Raw genomic sequence first — 10731 nt, 5'->3', positions numbered from 1 at the left:
ACTGTCTCTGACACTCCCATCCTGATTATCCCAGTCACGGAATCAATCCACCTCATAGAGGGCCTTCCCCTCCTGCGCTGTTCCTCCACCCTCCCAAGCATGATGTCCCTCTCTAAGGACCGGTCTCTCCTCACAACATGTCCAAAGTATGTTAGACGGAGCCTCAGAATCCTTGCCTCCAAGGAGCCTCTCAGTTTAACCCTCTCCAGGATGAATCTGTTTGTTTTCCTAGCAGTCCATGGTGCTCTCAATACTCTTCTCCAGCACCACAGTTATGAAAAGGAAAAAGACTAAGTTGTTTCCACTCATAGATAATTATGAAGAAAACTTCAAGGAACTTGGAACAAGAAAACTTCAGTACAATTATAAATTCAGTATAATTGTAATATACAAGATTGACATAAAAGGAGATTACAATTTTTTAAAATGACAAAATTAAATTAAAAATGCAAGGTCTGAGGATGACAAAAGAATTGATACCTTTGAGTTGTGGTGCTGGAGAAGTGTACCGAACATGCCATGGACTGCCAAGAGAACAAGTACATCTAACCTGGAGAAAGTGAAACCAGCTTACTCGTCGGAGGCAAGGGTTTTGAAGCTCTGTCTTATGTACTTTGGGCCTGTCACCAGAAGGGACCAGTCCCTGGAGAAGGACATCATGCTTGAAAGGGTAGAGGGTCAGTGCATGAGAAGAAAATCCTAGATGAGATGGATTAGCATCTTGACTGTGGCAATGAGGTCAAGTGTGTCTGAAACGGTGAGGTTGGCTCATGATTGGGCAAAGTTCAGAGCCATTGTTCTAGGGTCGCTATGGTCATGGTTGACTCAACAGCAAATAACAATTATAAACAATTTTTTTCCTCAAAGGAAAGGAAATATTTAAATATAAAGCTAATGAAATGTGCAGGACATGTATAATAAAATGACAAGATGCTAATAAAAAAGACTTAAATATTTTTGGAAAGGCATTATATTTCCCTAATTGGAACACTGCCCGATAAAGAGGTTAAGTCTTAGCAAATTGATCTACAAGTTTAACTTAATATCTGTCAAAATCTTGTCAAGTTTCTTTGCAGACATGGACAAGCTTCCTCTAAAATGTAGGTGCAAAGTGGAAGACCATGCAAAAAAAATTTGAATAAGAAAAAAGTGGTCAAAATCACTCTCTTTGATGTCTTTGTTTAGATATGGTGCTGAAACTTGAAGGACATACAGATAGGCATATAAATCAACGGAACTGACCAATTATCTGGACACAGATCCACACAGATATGCCCAATCAATTCTGACTAAAAAACAAATTCTACTCAATGGAGATGAAATATCCTTTAGAATAAATTGTGCCAGAGGAGATAGCCATAACACACTGAGTCTCAGCAACTTGACTGGTACCTATACTACTAAGGATCAGAGGCAGACTCATCAATAACCTGTGTTATGCAGAAAACATAACCTTTCTTGCTGAAGGTGAGGAGTTGAAGCACTTGTTGTTGAAGATCAAAGAATGCAGCCTTCAATATGAATTGCATCTCAATATCAAGAAAATAAAGATTCTCACCACTGGACCAATAGGCAGTGTTATGGTGGGCGGAGAAGAGATTGAAACTATCAACAACTTCATCTTACTTGGATCCATAATTTACACCCTTGATACCAGCAGCCAGGAAATAAGGGGATGCATTATACTGGGAAATCTTGCAGTTAGAGACCTCTCCAAATTATTGAGGAGTAATGATGTCAGTTTGAGGACTAAAGTGCATCTGATTCAGGCCATGGTCTTCACTATACATCCGAAACCTGGACAATGAATAAGGATGACAGCAAAAGAATTGATGCGTTTGAGCTGTGATGTTTAAGAGCACTGACCATTCCATGGATGGCCGAAAGAATGAATATATATGTCTTGGAGAAGGTGCAGCCAGAATGCTCTTTGGAGGTAAGGTTGATGAGACTTTAGGCATGTTTCCAGAAGGGGCTATTCCTTGGTAAGGGAGATGATGCTTAGAAGGGTAGAGGGTCAGCGAAGGAGAGGAAGACCCTCGACCAGGTGGATTGTCATGGTGATGGCTACAATGGGCTTTAGTGTGTCAGGAAGTGAGAAGGTGGCACAGGATAGGACAGGGTTTAGATCCACAGTTCATAGGGTCGCTATGAGTTGTATTGTACTTGATGGTACCTAACAGCAACACATCGCTAAAATGGAGAAATGATCTAGTAAAAAACCTGGGTTAACAGTGCCTAAATGTAATTCAAATGCCACATTCACAACTGCTGGACAACATCATTTGAGGTACAGCTAGGCTGCAAGGGTTTTACTTGTTTTGCATTTTTTCTCAAATCTGGAGCAATCTACATCTAAGAGAATGGAATGGGGACTAAGCACTCCCTGTAAGGCCCCTATTTTTTTAAAGCTAGTCAAGTTTAGCAGTGAGGCAATGTATAAAGGTCCCCATTTTCAAAGCTGCAGCTGCAGACACATCCTAAAGGATCTAAACAGGCACAGTATGCAGGCATGTGGCACCCATGGGCTAAAAACCACTGGTGCTCTGTGGTTCCCTACTGTTTTCCTGGCTCCTGTGGGATGAGATGGAAAGAGCTGTCTTGTCTACAGCCTTTGGGAAAAGACTGGTGAAAGAAATTCAGAAAGCTAAGCACCTGTGCCAACTGGAATACATCAGCTACAACCCCCATCAGCAAGTCCAAAAACTGGGACTGGCTGGGTCACTGTGTTGCAGGGAGACAGGACATCATCTGACTCCTACTTGTTGGGCTGGCCCTTTTCCCAAAGACCACTCTTGCAGTAACATTTTAAACAGGACACTGAATGATGGTAAACCAGGGAAATGCCAATGTAGACGTGGCTTGGCTTGGTGCCTGACTCAGATAATTTAACTCCTGTCAGTGTTATTCTTAGAAATTCTAGTCTCTTAGTTCCTAATGGTCGAGTTAAATCCCACACATTCCAGCAGTATGAACTTGGCACTGGAAATCCAGTGAGACTTAAAGCAAAGAAAGTTGAATTTGAGACTTTAGCTAACAAACCATCTCATCTACTGATTAGATCCAAAAGGCGACTGGAAAAAGCATAAAACTTAGTGCATGAACACTGCCTTCTTAAATCAACAACACTCATTTTCCAGAGATAAAACTTTATTTGAAGCATCAAGCAAATACACTGAAAGAGGTGAGTCACGCACAAGTAATGGACTTCCTTCCCTAATTGTACATTTGATAGGCTCTGCCCTCTTCAAAAAAGGGTGTGCAGTGAGCAAAGATGACAAGCACAGAAGTTTTAAATGTAACTATATCTATTGAGTGCTTAAATTCTCATTTAAGTTTCCTTTTTTTTTTATTTCCACTCCTTAAAAGGCATGTCAGCTTCATTTGGAAAATCTAAAACAATTATTTCTTCCATAGTGAAGGAAGTTTCTCCCTAGAGTTATTTATGAAATAACACAGCTGCCTTTTTCTTTAAAGGGATTCTTGTCTTCTGGGATTCCTTTAACCAGAGGATCCTCTCCAGAACGTTCTTCAATATAGTTCTTTATTTCTTCAGAACATTTAGACACCTTAAAGAAGAATGAAAAAGAGATAGAGAGAATTAATTAGGTGAGAGTTGGCATAATCTATGTAAAATACATTTCTTATTATTAGTCAGGATCAAATGGTTTGAAAGCCATTACATTATCTAGACAATTCCCTATCATTTTCTCTCCATTGTGCTGTAAGATTTCCTTTCTCTCCTAAAATGTAATTGTGATCTATCAATACTATTTAGAAACTAAAGTACTCCCTCACTTGCAGTTTTCCATGCTAATAAACAGGTGTAGACATAGATAATTCCCAAAAGTTTTGGGTGTGTTTGGACAACATGCTCATTACTACGGGTGTGAACCATATTGCTGGATTGAAAATGACAGGATCACTGGGTAAAGCAGGACTCTGGAAAGACACCAGCTCCCGAGCTGCTGCGTCAGACTCCTGCCCACTGCAGAAAGCAAAGATCACAGTGAAGGACTTATCTGAGCATTAGTGGGCTGATTTAAGATCGCTGTGTTTCTGTAAACAGATTACACATTTTCTGCAAAGTAAGGATTGAAAATCAAAACACTCAAATCTTATGTCACTGAGTCATAGTCAGCTCACGGTAACCCCACGGATTACATAGTAGAACCTCTGCATGGGGTTGAATAGTTTCTTCAGAAAGTCTATCATTAGAACAGTGTAAGAATGAGGAACTAAAATAAAAGCGGACAAAATGTCTTAATAAGGCCTACATTTAATCCAATATTGCCGAGTCTATGATGCCTCTACAGAAGAGAAAAGAATTGCCCCAAAGGGTTTCTGGAGCTGTGACTCTTTACAGGCAACTAATTGCCTCAGTTCTCTCCTGATAAATAGTTGGTGTGTTCAAACCTTTCAGTTAACAGCTCATCGCTTAACCTACAGGGCCCACCAGAGTTCCTACGTCTACATTAAACGGAAACCAAATCTTCTGCCCTCAAGTCAATTTGACTCCAGTGCACTGGGTTTCTGAGGATGCAAATCTTTTTTTGGGGGTAGACTGCCTATCTTTCTTCCCAAGAGTGGCTGGTGGGTTTGAAACATTTACCTTCCCATTATTAAAATAATAATTAAAGAAAAAGTAACAAAATTCAATGGAGACCTCTTTTTAAGAATAATGTCTTCCTAATAAATTTGTCATCTCAATTTTAAAGATCAGTTACCTAAAAACTATTTTTAATAAAGATTACTAGGAAGTTTTTGTATGCATCTCAAATGTGTCCAGTATTTACTTCTGAATAATAACTATGAATACCCTTGTGTTAATATATTATGTATAATTTTAAAAAATAAACTAGAAATTATAAAAGAATGAGACTTAAAATGAAATAAAAATAGAAAGTATGGTATTTCACTCTTACATCTCAAAGGATTGTTTATGTTAACAAAGTGCAGGTCACTGATGCACAGCTTAAAACAGGTGATATAATTTTATGGCTTAAAAATGGCAAAATAAAAAAATAAATTTAAAAAAAATGGCAAAATATAAAAATAGGCTTTCAGCTAACTGTCTAAGGAATTGACATTCACAGTGGGCATATTTTAGGTAAATCCCCAGACCCAGTGATGCAAGGCAAGCCTCCATAACCTGCAGCCTGTGGTCAGGCCCATATTTGTGGGTTACAGTCATGTTGCTAAATTGTGTCTGTGTTTGCAAAGGCTCCATCAGGTTTGCAAAGAGGTCTTTAACCTTCAAAAACGAACACCCACTCAACTCTTACTGTTGAAGTGGAATTGACTCAGAACTGACCTTCCAATTGGTTTTCAGAAGCTACAGGGGAGTAGGTTGCCCGTCTTTCTTCCACAGAGTTGCTGGTGGATTTAAACTGGCTTCCTTTAGGTGTTTTTTTTTTTCCCTTTAGGTTTTTAGTTCACCTCCCTAGAAACTAGGCTACCAGAGCTCCCTACTCTGACACACTGCCTTTCGTGATAAAGATGTTGTTGTTGTTGTGTACCATAGAGTCGGAACCAACCCACAGCTGACACTCCAGTGGGTTTTCAGATGCAGTTAATCAGACAGGAGGAGTTAATCTCGCACGGAGCTGCTGATGGCCTCGAACTGTTGTGCGTTCAGGATTGCAGCACCATTAGGCCACCAGAGCTCTAATAAAGAGAATATACAAGAAATTATCTGAAGGCAAAAATGAGCCTAAGAAAATGCTCTCCTTGGTCTGAGACCATAGCTCTAACATCCATAATCTATTAACAGAACGACCGGCCAGTTATCACGAGACCTGACTATCAGCATTTGACTGATCACTGTTTCTGTGGTCTTACATGAGGAACTAGCTAGTCTCCCTGGGGTTTTGGTTTTGGTTGCCCGCCCTCCCCCCATCCCAATCTTTAGTGTTAGGAAATTGAGTCATCTCTGAATCCAAATCCTGCTTACCATTAACCCTCTGTTGTCCACAGGGCATAATAAAGTGCTTGACTACCATTATATAAGTCTGACCCTTTAGTCTGTAAGGATCTCTCTGAAGGTTTCTCCCCCTTTGGCAGAAAACCACTTGGGTTTTTGGAGTTAGAAAGCTGATGCAGCAGAATGAGTCCGAAGGGTGGCTGGCAGGAACATCATGCTAGAATGATTATTTTCATTTCCACATAGTCAGCTACATCTAAGGCCTGCCTAATATCTAATGTGAATCTTAAGCAGAAGACATTTCTCACTCTCTCTTTTTCCTTCCCAGGCATTTGTTTCTTCCTATGTGTGACTCGATGGTACACAATAACAACAACATGAATTGTGTGCTAGTACACACAATGATATTTAACGTTTCAATAAGGTCATGGCTGTACTTCAATACAGGAAACTGTTTAACATGTAACATGTAAAGTTATTTGTGTGGGAAAAAATCCTAGTGGCTAATATAGGCTATGCTGTGGACTTTGCGATCCATGAAATGTGGTTCTTAAAGTTTCAGAAAATGAGTCTATTCATTGGTTCCTTGTGACTTCTTCCCACATTTAAACACTCTTTTTTAAGAAATTGAGAGATTTTAATGAAAGTTTTTAGAGCTACAAAGCCCTCAACACTGAGAGACAGAAAATATACTCCAAGTTCTAGAAAAAGCAGGGATATGGAAGTAAAGGTTAAAACTGTGAGAAAAAACCCTGCCCAAACTAAGTCCATTGTCAAGTTAATTTTTTTCTTTTTTTATTAAAAACTATTTTCCCTCATACTTTCCTTCATGGACATTGTTTTATCCAATCAGTCCCATACATTGTGTTTTATAAAATTAATCACCATTGGACTATGCCCACTATTAACCTGTCTTTTCAAGTCCCCACTGTATCTTTCCCCTTTCCTTTACCTCCTCTCTCCACCCTCAAAATTGTGCCACCCTATGATTTCACCAGTACCTATCCTCACCCCTCTGTTCCCACCCCTTCCCTCCTTGGATCCTCATACACGTCTTACTAGTTATTGTTCCTCTTTTACAATAATGGTCTTATGCAGTATTTTGTACTTATAAGAATGAATTAGTTCATTCAGCATAATGTTCTCCATTCTCTTCCAAGTTATGCAGTATTTTTTTTAAATCATTGCTGCTGAGTGCTGCATAGTATTCCATCATGTGTATGTACCTATTCCACTACTAGGAATATACCCAAGAGGAAATTAGAACTGAGACACAAATGGAAATTTGTACACAGATGTTCATAACATCGTTATTCACCATTGTAAGAACATGGAAATAGCCCAAATGTCCAATCATAACTGACTGGATTGAGAGAAATCATGGTACATACAAGTCAATTTTGACTCAAAGTAATGCTCCCCCAAATTTCAGAAGCTGTAAATCCTTACAAGACAATCCATCTTTTTCTTCTGAAGTGCCTGGTAGATACAAACCTTTTGGTTAGCAGCCTGGTACTTAAAAACTTAGAAAAGATATGAGTATAAAGTAGAAATTTAGAAAAATTTGCACCCTCAAATCATTACACCAAATGTGCATTTTGATAACAAGAAAGGAGACCAAGATCTTGACTATTAAAGGGTTTACCATGATAACTACAGCAGGAAGGCAAGCCAGCGTATTTAAAATACTTGCTTCTTTTAGATTATTTTCCTTGATTTTTTTCTAGTGCATAGAAAAAGAAAATTAAAGTTTTCTGGCTGTGAAGGACAGATGGTAGAACTCTCTTGAAAAACTTTAATAAAACCTTCAAACTCATTGCCTTTGAGCTGGAAGTGACTCACACCTGAGCAGGTTTTCCAGAGGCTGCAAACCTTTGTTTGGAGTATGTGGCTCACCTTTCTCCCGGTCTACCCAAAAGCTTATCCTTAGGCTACAGGTTCCGTGAGGGAGACCTGGTGGCTTAGTGGGTTGTGTGGAGCTACTGGCTTGTGGGTTTGAAACCAACAACAGCTTCTCAGGAGAAAGACAAAGCAGTCCTCCCCTTGTTAGTATTTACAGCCAAAACCCTATAGAGGGTCGCCATGAATTGGAATTAACAGCAATTTGGGTTTGGGCAGATTGTCTGATTAATTAAAAACAGGCAGAAAACTAGTGTCTTAAGGATAATTCCCATTACTAGGAAGAAGCTAAAGTAAAAGCTATAGAAATGCCAAAACATTTCAGTGGAGACATATTAATACCAGGACATATACTCTCATGAAATCTGTCACCCAACTAAGTGCTTTCTAAGTTTTAATCACCAAAAAAGTATTTTCTGGTGCACCTCAACACGTGTATAATTATTTTACTTATAAATCACTATAGATATGACAGTCTCAATATATATGCTTATAAAACATAATTAAACCAGGAATTACAAAGAGATATGATTTATAATAAATAATAACAGAAATTCTAATGCTGTGTTCTCTAGGCCCAGTGGAACACTTCACTAGCAAAATTAAAAACTGGCATCGTTTTAGACTTTAAAATGTGGCTTTAAAACAGTTAAAATAGCATTTTAAAAATAATAAAGGTTTTTTAAAAAAATACCAAACGTAAGTAGTTAACTATTTTCTCACCCCCACCTCACAGCTGAGTCATTTTAAAAATTATGTTAAAGGTATAAAGAGCAAAACAGTTGCCATTTCAGCATATTTTTCCTGTATAAACTGACTGTCGCTAATTAAGTCCATCATAGTTTGCATCCCTCATAAAGGAGTTTTAAAAACATAGTCTAATAGAAGGCATGGTTTTTTGGATGCGCATTTGCTCTATTCTTGCTGTTTTAATTTGAGGTCATTTGCTTTCCCTCACTCTGTAAAATTCCTCCCAACTCCAGCAAACGGCAGTTTCCAGGCACCGCCCGAGCATTCCTTAAGAGTTTTCTTGGAACAAGTCAGACCCTGGTCCATTTCAACAGAGCCACGATTGCAGAACGAACTTACCTGTTGTCTCTGCAACTTTACTTCTTTGCGGAGTTGTTCTACTTCGAGCTTCAGTTTCTCCTTCTCTGGCAAATCTTCAATGTGAAGGGCAGGCATTTTCAACCCAAGAACTGGAGGGAGGGGCAGCTGGGGAACCTGAGCGGCTGCAAGGTCTGGAACCACAGCACGTCCCCAAGTAACTCCGGTGCCTCGCCCACCCCGGCAAGCCGCGAGTCCGCGCAGGACGTGACCCCCGCGCAGGGGTCCCAGGCCCGAGGGCTGCTGCCGCCTCTGGGTCCTTTCTGCGCGCTCTTCCTTCCCAGAGTTCTACAGGTTTAAACTCGCTGGCCTTTTGCTTAAGTTTCCGGAAAGTCGACCCTAAGGACCTCCGAAAGGTCTAGATTGGGTGGGCCCAGGGAGCGCACAGCTGGGGGCTCTTCCCGCAGGGGCGCTGCCCAGCCTTCCTGCCCCTACTGGCCACGCCTGCGTGGGACTGGCCGGGGCTGGGCCCAAGTTCCAGGAGAGACAACCAGAATTTGATTTTTTGTTCTTTTTTTTTTTTTTTCTTTTTCCCTAAGTCAATCACATCCTGGTTTTGTTTGTGAAGCAGGGGAAAAGGACACTCCCCAGCAGGAAATAGAGGCTCTTGACCTCTCCAAGATTTAAAAAAAAAGTGGGACATGACTTCCACCAGTCACACACTTATTTATTGTTGTGTGGAAGCTTAAGGAAAGGATAAACAAGAAAATTTAATTGCAGAGGCACACATCCATTAATGCCTGTTAATGCTTATCCAACCATTAGTCTATCATGTGTCTAAAACAGATCGACACTCGTGAGGCGGGGTGGGTGTGCAGGTGGAGAAGATTCACATGAGTATTTTTTTTACAACTTGTCAGGCACTTTCTATAATTTCATAATTAACTACATTCTCACTAGCAGAGATTTTCTTCTTTATGTTTTGTATTGATTGGATAATTGTTATTGCTAGGTGCTGTCGAGTAGAGTACCACTCGCAGAAACCCTGTGAACAACATTGAACCCTGCCTTGCTTGGTCTGTCCTGTGACATCCTCACACTTCCTGACACACTAGAACCCATTGCGGTAATCACTGTGTCAATCCACTTGGTCGAGGGTCTTCCTCTCCTTTTTCGACTCGACTCTCCAAACTTCCTAGCAACATGTCCCTCCCTAAGGAATAGGCCCTCCTATACAGAGATCTTTGAGTTTTTACCAGAAAGAATCTCTCTACTGTCCTTACTCCTTAAAAAAGTTTTGGGTAATACTTCATGCAAAAAAGTTAAAGTCCTAATTCAAGCAACTTTTTGATGTAGATAGAAAATTCATTTAATATTGGTGTTTTTATCTCTGGAAAGCAATGTTCACTTAACTGTTCATTTGTAAAAATAAGTGAAGTGCCCAATTTGAAAAATGGTTAAATACTATATACATACCAACAAACTTTCCCTTTGGGGTATAAACTATAAGGCCTTGTTAGTGATGTTGAAAAGACTAAGAGAGAAAAAAAACCACAACAACTAAAAATTAAAAACCTGTATCTGTCAGGTATTTTCCCCAGAGATAGCTTCTTGCCTATCATGCAAATTTTCCAGTAAAAAAAAAAAGAAGAAGAATATTTTGTTAACAGATATTAACTAAATATTTCAGAGTCCTTGGGCTTAAAAAAAAGGGGGAAGGTGGAGCCAACAACGTACAAAAACAAATAAAACATGGAGTGGGAACCAACTCATGGGTGACCCTCTAGTGAGTTTTCAGAGGCTGTAAATCTCAGGCGAGGGGATTGCCATCTTTTTTTCTTCAGTGACCCTGGTGGATTTGA

General features: G+C 39.7%; 1 protein-coding gene across 1 annotated transcript; it reads right to left on the bottom strand.

The window, feature by feature from the left end:
* Positions 1–3443: 3443 nt before the first annotated feature.
* Positions 3444–9086, bottom strand: GNG11 (guanine nucleotide binding protein (G protein), gamma 11). Its single transcript, XM_006891474.1, has 2 exons — positions 8912–9086; positions 3444–3569 (listed from the first exon to the last, which is right to left on the bottom strand). The coding sequence occupies exons 1-2, from the start codon at positions 9005–9007 to the stop codon at positions 3444–3446; spliced, it is 222 nt and encodes a 73-aa protein (XP_006891536.1). The 5' UTR covers positions 9008–9086.
* Between the last annotated feature and the right edge of the window lie 1645 nt (positions 9087–10731).

The sequence above is a fragment of the Elephantulus edwardii genome, unplaced genomic scaffold (genome assembly GCF_000299155.1).
Source record: "Elephantulus edwardii isolate Elephantulus edwardi_28Jun2011 unplaced genomic scaffold, EleEdw1.0 scaffold00098, whole genome shotgun sequence".
Taxonomy (NCBI): Eukaryota; Metazoa; Chordata; class Mammalia; order Macroscelidea; family Macroscelididae; genus Elephantulus; species Elephantulus edwardii.
This window is presented reverse-complemented; position numbering and strand designations above follow the sequence as displayed.